We start from the raw sequence: 17133 nt of genomic DNA on the forward strand, positions 1-17133 counted from the left end.
TCCTCCCCTCGACCATGCACCACCCACCACCCCTCTCCCACACCACCAGGTTGGCTCAAAACACTCGACACGACCAGATGTGATCCGACATAGCTTCATGAAACCGAGACGGGTCACGAATCATTCATACATCGTCTGTACTGCCCTCTCTCCTCTGCTCACCGTCATCGTCCGTCCCCGAGCCGTCGACCTGGTCCCTCGTCACCTCGGTTCTCCGCGAGTGCGCCGACACCACCTTGCACACAACACACCCTTCTACAAAGAAAAAACCCTCGTTTCGAGCTTCCCGAGGAGGCGTCATTTCTTCAACAGCCATGGCAACAGGCGGTACGGCGCCGCCCATAACAATGGCCAATCACCCACACTCGCTCCTCGACCAGGACAGCACCGTGTCCAGCCCTCTCAGTGAGGTCGAAGACAAGGATGCGGAGCCAGATGACATGGATATCGACATGAATAGCAATCATTCCGACGGTGACGAGGCTCCAAATACCGAAAATGGTCCCGCGCACAACCCCGCCGTCCAGCCACCACACGACTCCTCCGACTCCAACCTCTCAGAAATCGAAACGAACGACTCCGAGGCCGAGACAGAGCGTCTCTACGACACTCCGCGCAAGAATAACACACACCTGGCCGATCCAATTCCAAATGCGAAAATTGACAAAAGGCGATCGCCTGAGAAACCTGCCCGCACATTTCAAAGGAACTCAAGCAAGTTGCAGGCCAAGACACAGGGTGACGAGTCCGGAGGTGACGACAACGACGCTCTCTCGGACGACCGCCATGATGCCGACGACGAAGATAAGGGCTCCACTGTCGACAGCGAAGTGGATTCTGAAAAAGAGGAGGCAGTAACACGGGCAAAGGGCTCGCAAAACCAGCGTACCAGGTCGCAAGAGTCTCACATCATTGCAAGCTCTACGCTTGCTGGCAGTGGCAGTGACAATTCCTTGGCAGACTCGAAGAAACGCAAAAGATCGCCTGTGGCATCACGGGCCGACTCCAATCAGCCACTTCGGAAAAGGACTGCCTCAATTCCAGAGCCAGGCGATGAATCGTCTTCCCTCTCAAAGATCGAGTCAGAAGACGTTGCTTTAAGCAACATCACGGGCAACAAAAGTGCTGAGCATACTGCCGACGAGGACGATGATGAGACGGCTGCTAAGAACGCAGGAGACATCGCAGACTCTGTGGAGAGGCCGACGAATGAGATTACAAAGCCAAAGAAGTCTAAGCGCAGCACGAAGAAGCGAAAAGCCTCGTCTGAGACAGCCGAGGAGACACACGAGGGAGAAGAGCCCACCGCAACACCGATCCAGACTGTCGAGGATGAGCAGGCCGAAGCGGGAATTGACGAGGAGGCCGAAGCCGTGCATAAAAACGAGGAAGAACGTAAGGATCAGTGTTTATTTACCCGTCTTTTAACTTGCTTCTTGTGACTGACCAGTCGGCTGCAGTGGAGAAGAAACGCAGTGCATTTGACCAGCTTTCCTCAATTGAGAAGAACTTTGCTGTACTAAGGGATCGGTAAGTTGAACAGGGAAAGGATTAAGGCCAATGGAAGGCGACACTGACACGATCATGGCAGACTGTACGAAGAACGCCTCGCGCAGCTCAACGAAGAAGAAGCGATGCTGACAAGCGACAACCCGACGCACCCCGAATATCTGGCTATGATGCATTGTATCGATAGCCGCCGAGATGACAGGGTGAGAGTCGTTGATCTCGAGTACAAATTTAACATGGAAGCTCTGGACCGTTGGGCTGTGGCTCGACGGGCACAAATTCTCTCTCAATTCTACCAAAGCGCACGCGAATTGAGGGAATTTTACGTAGATGAGCTCGGCAGACAATGGTACGAGATTCAACACGAGCGCCGGCGAAACGCCAATCCTATACCAGACTATGGTTTCCGATTTCCCAAGACGAAGGCGGAACAGAAGAGGCACGCGATCGCGCAAGGAAAGGAAACGTCAATACTAGCTGGCATCGCCCAGCACCACGGATTCCCAGCGGCGCCAGATATGCGGGGTGCATCGTCGACAGAGGTCGAAGATGACTTTGAAGCAATGGCTGTAGGTGTCACGAAACCCTGAATTCGTCTGACCGGCGAGCTGACTGTGATGACAGCGAGCGCGACAAGGGGCGCATCCGAGCGCGTCGCAGCGCCTGCAGCCGGCTTTGCATGATTATGCTGCCGCGGCTCAGTTTGGACAACAACTTGGGCCTGCGGGCCAAGAGTACATCGAAAGCCACCCGTGGGCGAATCCAAAACACCCTTCTCATGGCGCGACCTCCAGGCGTCAGTCACACGGTGCTGCATATGCCGGTCCTCCCGCCTTGATGGGCCACGGGAGGGCGTCGCATCAACCTTCGGGTGGAATGTGGTTCGCCAATGGCCAGATGAACGGCGATACCAACCACCGACATCTCACTGCCACAGCCGATCCTGAGCCAACGCACCCCAGAAGAATAGTCGAGACGGTCAAATCCAAGCGCGAGGCGGTCGCATGACAAGAGGCTGGGGAGATGGGCGAGCCGATCGCGGTAGCCCATCTCATCCGCGTCTAATTACATCTTACTTGGACTCGTCGGGCCTCTTGAATCGCCCGTCAGGGCTCTGCAGGAGACGGTCGTATGGGACAATCCCAGCGACAGACCTGCGAATGGCAGTGGCGAAACCGTCTCACGATTATGGCTTACGCAGAGAAGCCCTCTCAATTTGCTCTAGGAAACAAGTGTGTGCTCTGGCTCACCTTGCCTCGAGTTTGGAGTGGACTAGCGCTTGGGGTGGCGAAGGCGTCGTTGCTTTTTTTCTCTCGGATTTCACGATACCCGTGGCTCAAAGGCTCCCTGTTGCTTCATCTTGGAACAGGCGTACTACTGTCTTGTGTCGCATGTGACATTGGCATGTCGGCTTGCTTTCACAACTCCAGGATTTGCCGGGCAGGCCCGTTCGGACACGACCTGACGGGCGGTCTTGGACTTTTGTCGAGGAGAAGTTTTGCATTTTTGTTCTATCATCGACCCGCTTCGGGCAGATCTTGGGGATCGGCGTTGGGGGCACTATCGGAATATAGGCCGGCACCGGGACGAGCTCCCATGTTGTTTTGGGACCCTGTAGATACGTTTTGGTACTTTGTACGTGCGCCTAGTCAACGACACACTGCTAGACGCATCAAGCATCAAACATTCCAGCGAACACACAGAATTAATCCATCTGACCGTCCGTTGTTCCCACCTTCATTTTCTCAGCAAGTGACTCGAGCTGCTTCGCAAGTACCGCCTGTGGGGCTCTTGCACGATGGGGCGTCTAGGATGATGGGCGCTGCTCGGCCTCATTTCTTTGGTTTGTTGGTCTCCTGTGCCTGGTGTATTGGGACTTCGGGAACCTTGACATCCTCGAACTCATCCTGGCCTACTGCCGTGATCGTGTACCAGTCTGGTTCGGTGGTGGAGGAAGCATTAGCCTTTCCGGCACAATTGAAGAATAGGAATTGGGTCCTGGTCGTCGGACGTACAGATTCCCGCAGCGACTCCGGTAATCGCAAGGCCGGTCACGGCATTCTTGACCAGGTATGGGCGGCGCGCGCGGAGGAGGGCGGCGGACTGGGCGTTCTTCCGGGTATAGTAGCTCGAGTGGTCGATGCTGCGGCCGGCCGGCGATGGTCAGTCAGTCTCCTTGTGGAGCTGGAGAAGGGAGACGCATGACTTTGTTGGGGTCGCAAAGAGACAAACTACCTACCCTGCCATGGTGACGAGTGTGAGCTTCTGAAAAGCAATACGTAGAGACTCTGCAGGCGAGGAACGAGAGCTGGGAACATGCGACGACACTCGAAATAGTAGGCCACGGAGAATCAGATGTTCGTCTCCCGTACGAAAATATGGGGTTACATAAGCCTTCTCCAGCACCGGCCGGTGATCTCATGCAGGCAGGCAGGGTGGGTAATAACCAGCAGCACGGCCCAATTACGTAGCTCTCTCCAAACGCGCCGTGCTCCACGACCCGCGCGACCTGGCGACCTGGGCGCTTGGGGCCGCATTAGGGAAGCACCCCGGTAGCTACCCTTCTGATTTTCTGCGGCCGCTGGCCAAGGTACCTTCCCCCCCAGGTGCCAGGCAAGCCAGGCTAACTAACCTACCCAGACCCGACCTGGACTACATACATGGCATTTCATCAAACTGCGAGCTCACATGCAGCCTCACTCCACTCATCCACCCAATCCACCACCACATTCAACCTCGAGGACCTGGGCCACGTCTTGATGGGTTCCCGGTGCAGACTGCCGCGAGAACAAGCTCAAACTCTCTCGCCTTGCCCCGGCCTTTGAGGCCATCCCTCCTCAACCCAGCAACGGCGCAACCATCCCTTTGAAACCCGTCAAAAATAATGCGCCGCCGCTATCCTGGCCAATATCAGCATCGCACCGTACCGCACCGCATTGCATCGCGACACTGTCGACAGCTACTTGCGCAGAGAAACAACTGACCACGCCCCGGCCCTTGTCCTACTCACTCCCACTCACGCGTACCCCTCGCAAACTTGAATGGAATCACACTGACTGGCTCTCTTCTCGCCTGTCCACGCGACCACCTCTTGCATCTCTGGCTGGACAGCTGGGAGGCTTCTTGGGACTTCCCCCTTTCACTTCGTAGAGTAGAGGCGCTTTGAGGCCCGCCGACTTTTGTCTGCCTTCCCTTTGACGCACACATCTCAGAAGAGAAGCAGGCCATCGTTGCCTCCCCCAGCTGCAGCTGCCCATCATGGCCGCCGACACTGTGCAGTCCGTGGGCGAGCAGCTCAAGCAATTGAATGACGCCCGCAAGGCCATACTCGTCGACCCGACCTACTACAAGTCGATCATGAACGGCATCCTGCCACTTGCCGCCCCAAACTCCACGCTCGAGCTGCGCCGCTGGGCTGTTGACTTCATCGCCGAGGCATTCGCGACTCCGACCCTCCCTAATAAGGACAAGGAGGTCATGAGCTTCCAGGTATTGCCGGTGCTGAGGAGTCTTCTGGAAAGCCCCAAGGAGGATACATACGTGCTCAGGAGCGTCATTGCTGCCTCGGCCAGCATCTTCCCACATGTCTTGAGATGGATGTATGTTGGAGTGTTTCCCTTCTTGCAAGGCCGCCCAAAGACGCGCGGTCGCCAATGCTTGTGACGGTGCTGATGACCATGTCCTCCTGCTGCCTGTCCAGCCAGACTGTCTAGGAGCAGGCGCCTCCCCCAGTACTCGCTCGCTTTTGCTGACCTATTGCCCCTTTGCAGAATACACAACCCATACGAGCGATCCCCGTGGGACGATATGATCTCGATCAAGCAGAGAATACTACGGATCTGGGACGACGCCGCCTCGTCCGTCAAGCTGAGCTGCATCAAATTCGCACAGCGTGTAGTGCTCGCTCAGACGACAGCGACCAGCATGGAAAAGGTGCGAGCGAGCCTATTAAATTACAATGTCGTCTTGTTGGAATGGATATTGATCTTGAACAGCGCTTGAATGGCCTTGAGATCTCCTTGGGGATGATCCCGCCTGGCCACGCATTTCTCGACCCCAGACAGCTCGAGGCAGAGGCGACAGGTCTCCTTGACAGGATGCTGAACGTTCTTCAGGACAACAGCAGGTATGTTTATGGGCAATGGTGACAATGACCCGTGTGGCCCATACTGATCCAAATCGCCGTCCTATAGTGATGCACTGATAGTAGATGGCACGCTGAACTGTCTGCCTATCCTTGTTCGCACGCGGCCGTCCACTTCCAATCGTATTCTCAATGCTGTCATGAGCTTTAACCCGCTCAAACTGGCCAACTCACCACTGACCCCAAAGACCCGAGTGCTGGCCAAGTCAATGGAGAAGACGACGCGCATGCTGCTGATCCACCTCTTGAAGCGGTACGTACCCCCATCAAACTAGCAATACAGCGCCACTCTGACTGGTCTTAGGGATCCACACGGCCCGAATGCTCCTCGAATACAGCAACATGTCGAGAGGCTTATGCGCTCTCGAGCAGAGATCATTGACGACAACGGACGGAAACGAGCTCTCGCTGAACAGCAAGCCGCATATGCAGGTGGCGATGCGAAGCGGCAAAAGATTGCCCCTCAACATGTGGTCCCGCAGGTCAACCCGAATGCCCCCGGGCCAAATAGTCTTGCAGCCATCTACACTCTCACAGACAACGTGGGCCTACAAGGCTTCGATGCCACACACGTACCAGCGCACATGACGAACAGAGTCGTTGTATCAACCCTCGCCAGGGTTGATCTTCAAGCCCTTCAAGGGGCTATCCAAGCTGTGCGTGCTCGTCTGGCAATCAAGGAAGCTGCTCGCCAGCCCGCCCTTAACCCAGAGACGGCGCCACTTGATGTAGAAGAGGATGATGATGACTACGAGCCTGATTTCACCATGGCAGAAGACGAGGAGCAGATCAAGAACAAGCTCGACGGCAAGCCCCGCGAGGAAGAGCAACCCCAGATCGATGCTGCGTCTTTGACATTAGGTACCTACAAGCTACCAGCGCCGCCACCGCTCAACCCCGGCAGCGCATCAGCAGCTGGTCAGATGGTCGTAGCGCGCGTCTTTGACGCACTACGGGTCCTGGAGGAGCCTGCCACAAGGAAGATACGCGGAGGTATAAACCGGCTGGCCGCGAGCTCGTACGACAAGGAGTCGATATTGACGTTCATTACGCGACTGGGAACGCGTGCCATGGCTGGCATAGAGGATGTCGAGGTCAAGGACGAGAACAGCTCCGCCCTTGTTGGCCCGTCACAACCGAGCAGCGACGTGATTCGCGAGCGCCTTTACTCATATGTCCTGGAGGACTTCCGCCGGCGCATCGACATTGGCGTCTCGTGGCTGAACGAGGAGTGGTACTGCGACCGCATACAGAAGAAGCAGAATAGCGACGCACCCATGCATTACCCCAAGTGGGCCGCGAGACTGGTCGGAGGCTTCTTTCCCTACCTGAACCCGCAGGATAAGGTGCTCACACGTTTCCTCGGCGAGATGCCGGAGCTCAATCCCGCCATCCTCGGCAAGGTAAAGACCCTCTGCGGTGACCCGTCCATGGTGGAGCTTGCTCTCAAAAGTCTTGTCTACCTGGTAATGATGAAGCCGCCGGTGAGGGACCTGGCCTTGGACACTGTCCAGGACATCTGGGTCGAGTGTAAGTTGAACCCGATAGCCCCCCTACCTTGGCGATACGAGATTGCTGACGGCGCAAACAGACGAGGATGCCAGGCCGATGGCAGCCAAATACCTCTCAAAATGGCGTCCTGGCTTCGTCGAGTCTCGGAGTGCCGGTGGCGGCGGTGACGACGCGCCATACGTGCCCTCAGTAACCGCTTGAGCATCGCTGGCGAATTCATGTTCAGGAGCTCGTTACCGAGCACTGTTATTAGAGACAAGGATTACAGGAACATCCCCAGGCCGGAACTACGGTAGCATTAGCACGGAGTATTGCAGGGAGGGAAAAATTCAGTACCATTGAGCAAGGACGTGTGTCCGGATGGCACCGCTGTCTCTTTTGTGTCCTAAACGGCATATGACATGTGGGAAGGGTTGAGAGCCGGCACAATCTTAGGATCAAGCGCTACACCGTCTGTCTGTCTTGTCGCATTGGAGCGGGATACAGGGTGGATGGCAGAGGACTATATGACATGGTTCAGAATAAGCGTAGTTGACTGCTCTTCCGTCCTGATGATTAGGCGGAGGGCCACAAGTCATGATCTTCCAAAGTAGTGGCGGGCACTGCCATCTGTACAGATTATACCCCTGTCTTCAACTTATCTCCTACCCGGTGCCTCGATTGTGTTGGGGGTATATTGTTGTTCAATTATTCCCAAGGTATTGATTTGGACGTGACAATGGGGTGATGCTTTCCTTTTCCTGTGTTCCCATATGAGCCAGTGGCCAGTTAGTTAGTTGACTGTGCTTGTACCCGCTTCACTGCCAGGGACAAATCATGTAAACCAACCAGTCCGGCGTGTTTCTAGATAGAGAACAACAAAGATTCTATAGCTGGATAGGTGGTGTGCGCACTTCACCGTGGAGACCGACCATTAAGACTACAAGTCCGCAAGTTCACTGATAGGATGAAGACAAACTATTCATAAAATAAAAAAAAAAAAAAAAAAAAAAAACACCCGTGTGAGTCGAGAAATGCACGGGCAAGGAGAAACTTTGGGTTCGTACCCCTAAAGTTTCTCATATGAGTGAGTACAAGCGCGAAATCCTACATTTTCAAGGCCTTGCCTCCACGATGGCTACTTGAGAGAAGGAGAAGCTGGTCCGAGTGACTAGCAATAGCAGGACCCAGAGTTGATCATATTATCATATCACGATGCTGAGATGATCTTCCCGATAGTGCCCCACTGGAAGATCAATGATTGATTATAAGACTCATCTTTGCTTCCCGCTCCGCCTACTCACTTGGTTCCGCCCCGAGTCCGCTCATGGGCAAATCATGTACAGTACACAATACCGATTATCATCGATGGATGCCTTCCCTTGTTTCCCATACTAAGACCGGCCAGTAGGTCATCCTGAATTTCAAAACGCTAATGGGAGGTAAATATACTTAGATATAAATGGCGTAGGTCTGTTCTCATGATGCCGGACACCACCAATGCAATGCACCGACTTTCTATGCCACGCATGCAAAACCAGTCCCCAACGGTCCATCCAACAACAATTATACGAACCAATGCCCGAGACGCCGTGATATAATCCGTGAGCCTCTGCTCGTCATCACGTCGTGGCACACGGATTATTTCCCTTTCCGCCCGCTCTCATAGCTCAGGTCCAGGCTCCAGAGCGAGTCCCATATAACGCTCTTCCTCTTGGTCTTATTAGGAGGTGGGCTGCTGCCCGAAGCTTCTGCTGAGCCGCCATTCGGCTGCTGCTGCTGCGTCAACGGTCTCTGTTGCTGGCGTGCTTGCGCCAGGGTAGGAAGCCGGAGTCGGCGGCCCTGCTAGGAGAAAAGAGAGGGTTTTCATCAGCCAAAATGGTTGGCCTTACTTAGGGCCCGAGCAGGTCATCAATCTTATTGTTGCGCACCTCGGTGCCCGCGGCTGCGCTGTCTAGCAGCGGCCGCTGCCCCTGTTGATCCGCTTCCGCAGCGGTAGCACCTTCAACCTGAGCTTGTTCCTGTGCCTGGTCTTCGCCCCCGCCATTAGTCTGCTCTGTGGTGGTTTGTGCTTGCTGGCCGCTGCCCTCAGCAGGAGGGTCGGGCGAGTCTGCCGGTGCGGCCCGTATGGAATTGGCTTCGCTCGCGAGCCCACTAGCCTTCCCGCCCGCGCCAATGCCGAAGGGAAGGGCCTTCTTAGAACTCGTGCTGGAGCGGCGACTCTCGAGGCTCTTAGAAAGAGTCTTGCTCACCCCGTCGATCCCAGTTGGGCCGCGGCCCCCCAGCCCGAGGCCCTTGCCAGATGCTGACCGGACCTGCGCCCGCTCTGCCACCGCGTCGACCTTATTAGCAGCGACCGTGCTCTTCCCAAGCCCCGGGGTTGAGGGTGCACCGGGCTTGTCCTCGTGGGCATCTATGAGATACCATCGCAGACCATCCGAAAGATCGAAGGGGTTATCATTCTCATCGTCAACAGAGTCTGTCTCGGCGGCGCCATTGCCCGAGGCCTGGTTACTCAGACTCTTGGATAGGTCCACGACTCGTTCTTGGATGCGACTAATGCGGGCGAGCAGCCACTCTCTGTTGCGCAGCCTATGCGCTTCTTGCTCGCGGAGGAAATAATGTGGGAACCCAATGTTGAAAGCCGCCCAAGCTCCGGTCATCTGATTTCGAGTCGGCAGAAACAAGGCCAGGTCGCCATCCTTGAAATTTTTGAAGGCGATCTTGTCATGCGCGTCCTTTTGATGGGCGTGGGCTTTGTCGCGGTAAGATCGAGCATCGCGCTGTAGCTTCCGAGCCATGTGCTCAATGTCCTTGACCCGCTTGTAGATGGTCTCTACAAACGCATCCATGTCGAAGCCGCCAAGCTCCGACATGAAGGCCTGATATTTCTCCGCCTCGGTGTCCGCGTCTGAGTTGTTCATCCAGTACAGCAACTCGAGATCACTGCTATCTGGGGTCTGCGCGAGGGTCCCTGACCGGCGGAGAGAGGCGCCAGGATCCACAGAATCATTGAGATTCTGTACAGACCGCTCTGCGCGGGGAATCTTTTGGATAACCATGTTGCCGTCCTGTCGCTTGACCGAGAAACCAAGTCTTTCCAACAGACGCTTGAGACGATCATTTTGAGTGTAGAGCTTCTGGGTGAGGTCTTTGGCATGCTCTGTTCGCGCCACGAATCGGTCGCTGAGCACAGCCAGTTTGCGCTGCGACTCGTCAAGCTTGCTTTTGAACAGGTGAAGCTCCTCCTCAAGGCTTCCGACATGGGATTGTTTCGACGCAAGATCTTCCGTCATTGTTGTGATCTTTCTCTCGTCCTCTTCGAGCCTCTTTCGTAGGCTCTCCGAGCCGGTCTCCCCGTCTGCGATCTTGACTCGGAGGACGTTGAGCTGGTTGCGCGTTTCGTCGAGCTCGCCTTCAACTGCCGCTACACGAGCTTTCTCTTCGCCAAGCTCCTCTCGCAGTTGCATTGTTGAGCCTTCCTCTTTAGCTAAAGACTCCTTGGCTGTCAATATCTCGGCGCGAAGATCCTTGACGGTGACCTCGGCTGAGTGCAGTTCTGAATGTACCAGGGTAAGGTTGGCCTCTACATCTTGAGCCTTAGTGAGAACATCAGAGCACTTATTAGCCAGACTTTCGACGAGTTCTTCTGGGTCCTCTGGAATGGGTCCTCCGGGATCGAGTTGTCGATGCAAGTCCTGCAACACTCGTAGTTGAGATTCTGCAGCCTTTCTGGCGGCCTCCAGTTGCTGACTGTGGTCCTTGTTCTCGTCTTGCACCGCTTGGTTCCGTTTCTCCAGTTCCTCGACCTGTTCCCGCTGAAGTTTGGACTCTTTCCTGAGAAAGTCGACTTGTCCCTGGTACTTCAGCTCTTCGTCGCGTCTCTCCTTGGTCAGCTGCGCTATCTCATCCTCCAGGGCTTGGACCGTGCCATCGTAACCCGCTTTCTCATGTTCTCGGGATTCGCCGGCCTGCTCCATCTCGTCTTCGGTGTCCTCAAGTCGCGCTTTGAGGTTCTTGATCTCGTCTTCGAGGGATTTGCGCTCTTCGACAGACTCCCTCTTCAAAGCCTCCATGTTCTCCAGGAGATCCTTCTTGGTAGCATTGGCTTCTTCTATTTGGTCCTTGAAGGTCTCGTGCTGGTTTGTGCGAGCATTCAGGTCCTTCTCGAAAGCAGCAGATTTCTGCTTCTCAGCACTCAGCTCGCTTTCAAGCTGCTGGATGCGCTGCATAAGACCCTCTGGAAAGTCCGATGATGAGCGCCTTCGGTCCTCGGCTGCTCTCTGCACGGAGGCGCTTGAGCCGCTTCGCTCGGGAAGTTGCTGGCTTGGGGATTGAAACATGTTTCCAAACGTTGGCCTGGAAGCCTGGCTCTGCCTGTGAAGTAAGTCCTCTAAGCGTCGCACACGGCTCTCCGCGGTCTTGAGTTTGTTTTCGACACGCTGCTTTTCTTCCTGTAGCGATCGGAGAACATCCTCGTCGCCCCGAATCAGCAGACCACTCCTGCCCAAGGACGCTTCGTGGATGCTCCCGTTCTTGAAGGCTTTCAACCTTTTCGATTGCTGCTTTGTCGGATTGTTCAGGTCCACAATCAGTTTGCCAATGTCATCGAGTAGATCCTGTTCGGCCTTCTGCTTCTGGAGAGCCTCGTAGAAGGCTGTCAATTCCTGCTTGTTCATGGTTGGCCACTCTTCCTCCTGCCCTAATAGGTTGACCTCCAGGCCAGCAATATTGCCTTCGCCAGAAGTCGTTTGTGGGCCGTAAAGATTTTCGACAGTCTTGAGCCACTTTTTCCGGCGTTTGATCTCCTCGTCCTGGAACAGAGACATTTCATTTGCCAGAGTAGACGCATCCACCTTGACCTTCTCGTACCAGTCGCCTCGCTTCAAGGCTTCCGCGGTGAAGGACGCGTACATGAAGGGAACTTGCTGGATAAGTCTCAAGTAGTCGAAAGTAGCCAGCTCTTCCTCCGAACTGAGTACGTTAATCTGGGACTTGACGGTGGTCGTGAGAGACGTTATGTCGGTGATACTACGCATGAAGTCTACGGACTCCAAGGCAAGGTTATTCCGCTGTTGGGCTGCGTACCGAAGCATCTCATCCATCTCAAGGGCTCTAGCGCGGATACTTGGTAACAACCGCTCCGTGTGAGTCGCGGCAAGCTTTGAAGCCTGCAGGAGATCTCGTGGGGTGTTTGTGAGCTCCATGGTCGTCTCATGGTCGGCATCCACCTTCTTGGCCACAGCCGCAATATCCTCAAGTAGCTGTGCGGCCTCGCCATCGTGAGACATGGCAGAGCGTTCTATGAGTCGCTCGAAATCCCGAGTGACGTCCTGGCAGTTTTTGACCATGCGTGCGGCCGTCTTTTCCAAGTCGCTGAGGCGCTGGTTGAATTTCCGCAGGGCCTGTGGCGCCCGTTGCCCCGTCATCCTCGTGGTATCCAAGTCCAGGAGATCCTCCAAGGTAGGCTGCCGGACAGCGCCGTTTTTGGAGCTGAAGTTTCGGCCTGTCATGAATGAAGCCATGCCGGGATTTATGGGTATACTGCGGGCCAGACTCAGATATGACTGCCAGTTCTTGACAAGTGTGTTGTACTCGGACTTGGCCGGGTCGGCCCACTTCCTGAGCTCCTGATACTTAGGCTCTACCGTCTTGACAACGGACTCGAGGTTTGCGACGGCAGCATCAAGGCAGCGCATCATGACATCCATCTCGCCGTACCGGTCTCTTGCGGCCTGCGCCATCGAGGCACAGTCGTCCATCGCCCTCGCAGCCCATGCCCGGCGCGACCTGAACAGCTCTTGCCATGATTGTAGTGACTTGGTGTCGTTGATCCGGTTTGGAGGCTCGGGTAAGCTGTAAGGCTTTGGAAGCCCGATCTCGACGCTGACAGAGGACGGACTGCCCGGGGCTGCAGGTTGAGATATTCGGATATCGTAAATATAGATTTCTGGTGTCTGCTCCCTCGGCGATGTCCGTTAATCAGTGACCACAACTCAGAGTCCGGAGCTGTTGCACCAGCTTCCGGGGGGCGGGGAACCCTACCTCGGACGACAGGTCCTGTTGTTTCAGCGGTTTCCCTTGGGGCGTGAGTGCGATGAGGTACTGCGCGGGAATGGAGCTGTTTTTGGACACGGCAGTTTTGAAGTCATCGATCCTGCGTAGAAACCGTGGTCAGCTGGGCGAGACAAAGCAGTGCAACGGCGGCGGCGGGCGAGGGGTCGAACGAACGTTGCGAGATTGGAGGTATCGAGTTGCAGCTGCTGCCCCGAGCTTGAGAAGTAGAGGGTCGCCATCGTCCATGGTAAAGACTGAGCGCATCGCCAGAAAGACAGAAGTATGCAGATATGTCGCCGCCCGGAATCAGGGGGAGGAAAGGTTATGGTCGGTCATTAGGTGCGAGGTAACAAGGTGGAATTAGGTCGATAGACGGACTGCTGTAGAAGAAAGCGGTTGCCGCGCGTGACCTGGGGCGGCTAGTTGTGACTTAGCAGGCAACCCGCCCTTGTTGTGCACGCGCTGCGGCAGGCGCACTGCAGCACAGAATAAAGAGTCAGATGTGCTCGCCCGTCATGGCAGGCTGGCAGGATGACCTCACACCGGAACCACCACTCAGACTCCGTGTGCTTGGCCCTTATCGTCATGTCACTTTAGGTTGTCACGAGTCAGTCTAGAAAGCAGCCCATATTTTCCTCTTAACCAAGAGGGGTGAGGCCTTGTAATGAGAGATAGCAGAATATCCACCATACGAACTATACATTGCTGTAGATACTAGATACTCCGTACAGTCGCGTGTTAGTGACAGAAAAGCACAGTAGCAGCCCAGCTCCAACTCTCCCAACCCGCACTCACCACTCCCCATGTCGGAGCCACCACATTCCACACCAAGGTCCAACGCTCGCTCTTGTGTATATCTGATCATCATCAGAAAGTTTCACATCCAGTCACTGCAGCCACATTGACGCGTCTCCCGTGGCACACGCGTCGCATCGTCCTCGCTCCCGTAGGACATCGACGTCACGCCCGCCCACAATGACGGACCTCCAGATGCAGGATGTAGCTGACGAGGTGGACATCAGCAACGGCCCCTCGTTCTCTGACGAGGAGAAGGAGATCCTGGGACTCTACGACCAAGTACAGAAATTGGAGCTGGAGCTTGCTCTGGCGAAGGCCAGGACGCGCCTCGCTGGTGAGTTCTCGACAGACCTGCCAACGCTGCCGAGTGAGCTAGCCCTGACGGAACGACAGAAGAGGCCGAGAAGGGAGGGGCCGACGACGACGATCGGGAAGAGGACGACCCGAATGAGGTCGAGGAGGCCAGGAACCAGCTCCTCGAGGCAATGTCGCTGTACACCCTCCGCAACGGCGTGGTCAATAATGTCCTGATCACCAACCCGCTGCTCAAGGGAATCCACGGCAGCACGGCCGCGTCCCCCATAGAGCAGGACATCCTCCCCTGGGTCCAAGCCCGCGACAGCGCCTCCCGCGACGTGGCGAAGCAGTCCGCAGCCGCGAAGCAGGTCCTCGCCCAGCTGACCGATGCCGAGAGCGAGGCCCTGCGCGCGGCGCGCCGTAACCGCGAGCTGGCGGCCGAGGTGCTTCGCCTCGCGAGGGAGGCCGACCGTGGCAGGGCCGGAGGTGCTGCGGGACCTGGCGGCGGCGGCGACCCGGCCGCTGAGGCGCAGATTGCCGAGCTGGAGGGGAGGCTCGCGGCCAGCCGGCGCAAATGGAGGGTCATGAAGGGCACGGCCAGCGGCATCGTGGCCGGGAGCGGGGTGAACTGGGCGGCTGACCCGGTGCTGAGGGATGTGGTGCTGGACCCGGAGTAGCAGCGTCTCCGGCGTTGCTGATACGCCTAATGACTGTCGTGCCAGACTTGATTCTGGCTGAGGCATAGCTGGCTCTCATTGCGGCTCTCTACTATGCTGGTCCAGCAGCATTCAACGAGGGACAGGTCACTACTGAAGCTGCAAGGAACAAAATCCGGCGACTTCAACAAAATTTTCACCTACTCGGAGGCCTACTCATGCCTTGAAGAAGGTTGGTCCACGCCGGATGCCAAAGTAAGTCTGCTTCCGCAATGACCGACCAGTGGACATACTCAGTATGTTGACTCGTGTTTGCCAGGTACAGAACGCGTCAGAAAAACTCGAGGAACATGCACAAGTCCATCCTCAGGGCAACCGGTGCATGAAGCTATAACAAACCAAGGTCACTACCGACAACAGTGAAATAATCATGATCGCGTGCTGGCAGCTAGTCATGAGAGTCGCGACTGGAGAAGCCTACTGCCTATAGCACGCGAAGGAAAAGTAGCCCGAGGACACCGGACAACACCCGGACAACCCAACCAGTATGACTTGTGGGCCGTTGTGCGTAAATCACACCAAGTCTTGTAGTCGGACGCCGTGAGAGAACCAGGTCGCGGTAGCAACAACGGGTCCGTTGCCGTCGCGACGCCGGTATCAGATCAGCAGTGCACACCCGCCTCCCCGCGAGCTTGACCACCTGGGCAGCAAGATGCGAGACCGAGGCGGGGTCGATTTGAGATTTTACCCCGGATTCCGAGCTGTCGGATCCTCCAGAAAAAGAGAAGACCCTTATTATGAGATTGGCGAGTTGACCAACAATAGATGATGCCTGCAAAAGAGACCCTTGGCATGTTTGTTACAGTGAGATGTTGTTATCACGTCTTGTAACGGGTCTCGTCTTAGCTCGTGCCAAGACCAGCTGATTCAGCTTCACGTTGGAGCTTGATGGGGGCGAGGCTTTGCAAGCAAGCTCTCCCTCTCGCCTGGCCTCGGCTCGGGAAGAGAAGCTTCTAGGGTTAGTCAGTCCCACGGGTCGCGAGCACAGTGCCCGTGCCGAGTGGAGTGGTGAGCACAGATTGGTCTCATCATTCAGTCATTCCATTCCGTCACGCCGGCTGTGCTGTGGAACTGAAGGTGGGTGGAGGCGAGAGACAGTGCAGCCCGCTCCGTCTCTGTGTGCACACTGCGCATACAAGCAGACACGCTCATCATCTCACACACACGAGTACTGTGTACTGGCCTGGCCCCTAGGGTGACATGTTCTGGAAAGACGCGTCCTACAGTAATGATTTTCTACATTTGTACCTTTCGTGCCCACTACGCTGCCGACAGTTGTAGTTGGTTTGAATTAGTCAGAATATGATCATAGATCATAGAATGGGCGGGGCCCTGCTCCCAATGTCATAAACATATAGACAGACACATTAAGTGAGTGGGTGAGACTGGGTGATAAATGTGGTGATGGAAATGCGCGTCTTGCTCGACCACAACAATGGGGTTTCGCCCACTTCGTCTTATGTGGTATCACTCGATTGAGGATGCAAGGAGGACTGTGATGGAGCACAGAGGGAGACAGGTGTGGTGGAAGCTCGCAGCGGTGCAGGAGTCGCTGCTGGTCCTGGTAGTCGCACAGCAAAGACTGGGCACTGTCCACGGTGCTGTTTGGCGGGATTTGGTGATGATGCCGCTTGCGGGTGAGAATTGTTGTAGCACGGAGGAAGAAGGCGGGTGCTGGGTGGAGAGCTGGTTTTGAGGCAGCGCTAAGGGGGCGCTGGGGGCTGGCTGATTCGAATCCCACGGGCTGGCCTCCCCAAGGAGCCTTGCCCTGCTCACCCATCTCGCTCCGGTGTGCGTGTGCGTCTTCCTGCGCTTGCTCGCTCGCTCGCTCTCCAATTTCTGGTTGCAGGCGACGGGGTTGGGCAAGAGTACGTTGGGTGGGTGTACCTTGGAAGAGTCAGGTAGTGTGACCTCTGCAGCGCATGGGCGCGGCCAATGTACCGGTACGTGGGGAAAAGCGCATGAAAATACATGCCGGTGTCGCATGAAGAGGCGAGGACCCTGCCCAGGTGCCTGGGTGCGCAGAGAAAGGAGGAGCTTGGGCTCGCCCGCCCGCCCAGCCAGCCAGCCAGCCAACCAGCCAGCCAGCCCAGCCAACCACGCACACCCCTCCCTCCACAC

At 56.0% G+C, this 17133-nt stretch overlaps 5 protein-coding genes across 5 annotated transcripts; 3 read left to right on the top strand and 2 right to left on the bottom strand.

The window, feature by feature from the left end:
* Positions 1-314: 314 nt before the first annotated feature.
* On the top strand, positions 315-2517 carry KVR01_005606 (uncharacterized protein; the record flags this gene model as incomplete). Its single annotated transcript, XM_044784047.1, has 4 exons — positions 315-1395; positions 1461-1530; positions 1592-2078; positions 2134-2517. The coding sequence occupies 4 exons, from the start codon at positions 315-317 to the stop codon at positions 2515-2517; spliced, it is 2022 nt and encodes a 673-aa protein (XP_044646051.1).
* An 824-nt stretch (positions 2518-3341) lies between these two features.
* KVR01_005497 (uncharacterized protein) lies at positions 3342-3756 on the bottom strand (the record flags this gene model as incomplete). Its single annotated transcript, XM_044793000.1, has 3 exons — positions 3342-3445; positions 3525-3652; positions 3749-3756. The coding sequence occupies 3 exons, from the start codon at positions 3754-3756 to the stop codon at positions 3342-3344; spliced, it is 240 nt and encodes a 79-aa protein (XP_044645942.1).
* A 365-nt stretch (positions 3757-4121) lies between these two features.
* On the top strand, positions 4122-7802 carry KVR01_004860 (RNA-processing protein PTA1). The gene is made up of 6 exons (XM_044781217.1): positions 4122-5108; positions 5280-5442; positions 5505-5635; positions 5703-5906; positions 5958-7183; positions 7245-7802. Exons 1-6 carry the CDS (start codon positions 4768-4770, stop codon positions 7364-7366), a joined length of 2187 nt encoding a protein of 728 aa, XP_044645305.1. The 5' UTR covers positions 4122-4767; the 3' UTR covers positions 7367-7802.
* Positions 7803-8380: 578 nt separating this feature from the next.
* Positions 8381-13594, bottom strand: KVR01_005157 (uncharacterized protein). The gene is made up of 4 exons (XM_044782733.1): positions 13376-13594; positions 13190-13301; positions 9076-13101; positions 8381-8986 (listed from the first exon to the last, which is right to left on the bottom strand). The coding sequence occupies exons 1-4, from the start codon at positions 13438-13440 to the stop codon at positions 8786-8788; spliced, it is 4404 nt and encodes a 1467-aa protein (XP_044645602.1). The 5' UTR covers positions 13441-13594; the 3' UTR covers positions 8381-8785.
* Positions 13595-13987: 393 nt separating this feature from the next.
* Positions 13988-15804, top strand: KVR01_004922 (uncharacterized protein). The gene is made up of 3 exons (XM_044794078.1): positions 13988-14333; positions 14396-15207; positions 15272-15804. The coding sequence occupies exons 1-2, from the start codon at positions 14177-14179 to the stop codon at positions 14971-14973; spliced, it is 735 nt and encodes a 244-aa protein (XP_044645367.1). The 5' UTR covers positions 13988-14176; the 3' UTR covers positions 14974-15207; positions 15272-15804.
* The last annotated feature ends 1329 nt before the right edge of the window (positions 15805-17133 follow it).

Source organism: Diaporthe batatas, assembly GCF_019321695.1.
Source record: "Diaporthe batatas strain CRI 302-4 chromosome Unknown Contig00005, whole genome shotgun sequence".
Taxonomy (NCBI): domain Eukaryota; kingdom Fungi; phylum Ascomycota; class Sordariomycetes; order Diaporthales; family Diaporthaceae; genus Diaporthe; species Diaporthe batatas.

Coding starts and splice junctions, on each gene's coding strand:
- KVR01_005157 (XM_044782733.1), bottom strand. CDS start 13,440: ATGGCGACCCTCTACTTCTCAAGCTCGGGGCAGCAGCTGCAACTCGAT. Junction 13,302..13,375: donor GATACCTCCAATCTCGCAAC/GTTCGTTCGACC, acceptor GTTTCTACGCAG/GATCGATGACTTCAAAACTG. Junction 8,987..9,075: donor GCGCAGCCGCGGGCACCGAG/GTGCGCAACAAT, acceptor TTCTCCTAGCAG/GGCCGCCGACTCCGGCTTCC.
- KVR01_004860 (XM_044781217.1), top strand. CDS start 4,768: ATGGCCGCCGACACTGTGCAGTCCGTGGGCGAGCAGCTCAAGCAATTG. Junction 5,109..5,279: donor CCACATGTCTTGAGATGGAT/GTATGTTGGAGT, acceptor GCCCCTTTGCAG/AATACACAACCCATACGAGC. Junction 5,443..5,504: donor CAGCGACCAGCATGGAAAAG/GTGCGAGCGAGC, acceptor GATCTTGAACAG/CGCTTGAATGGCCTTGAGAT.
- KVR01_004922 (XM_044794078.1), top strand. CDS start 14,177: ATGACGGACCTCCAGATGCAGGATGTAGCTGACGAGGTGGACATCAGC. Junction 14,334..14,395: donor GGCCAGGACGCGCCTCGCTG/GTGAGTTCTCGA, acceptor GAACGACAGAAG/AGGCCGAGAAGGGAGGGGCC.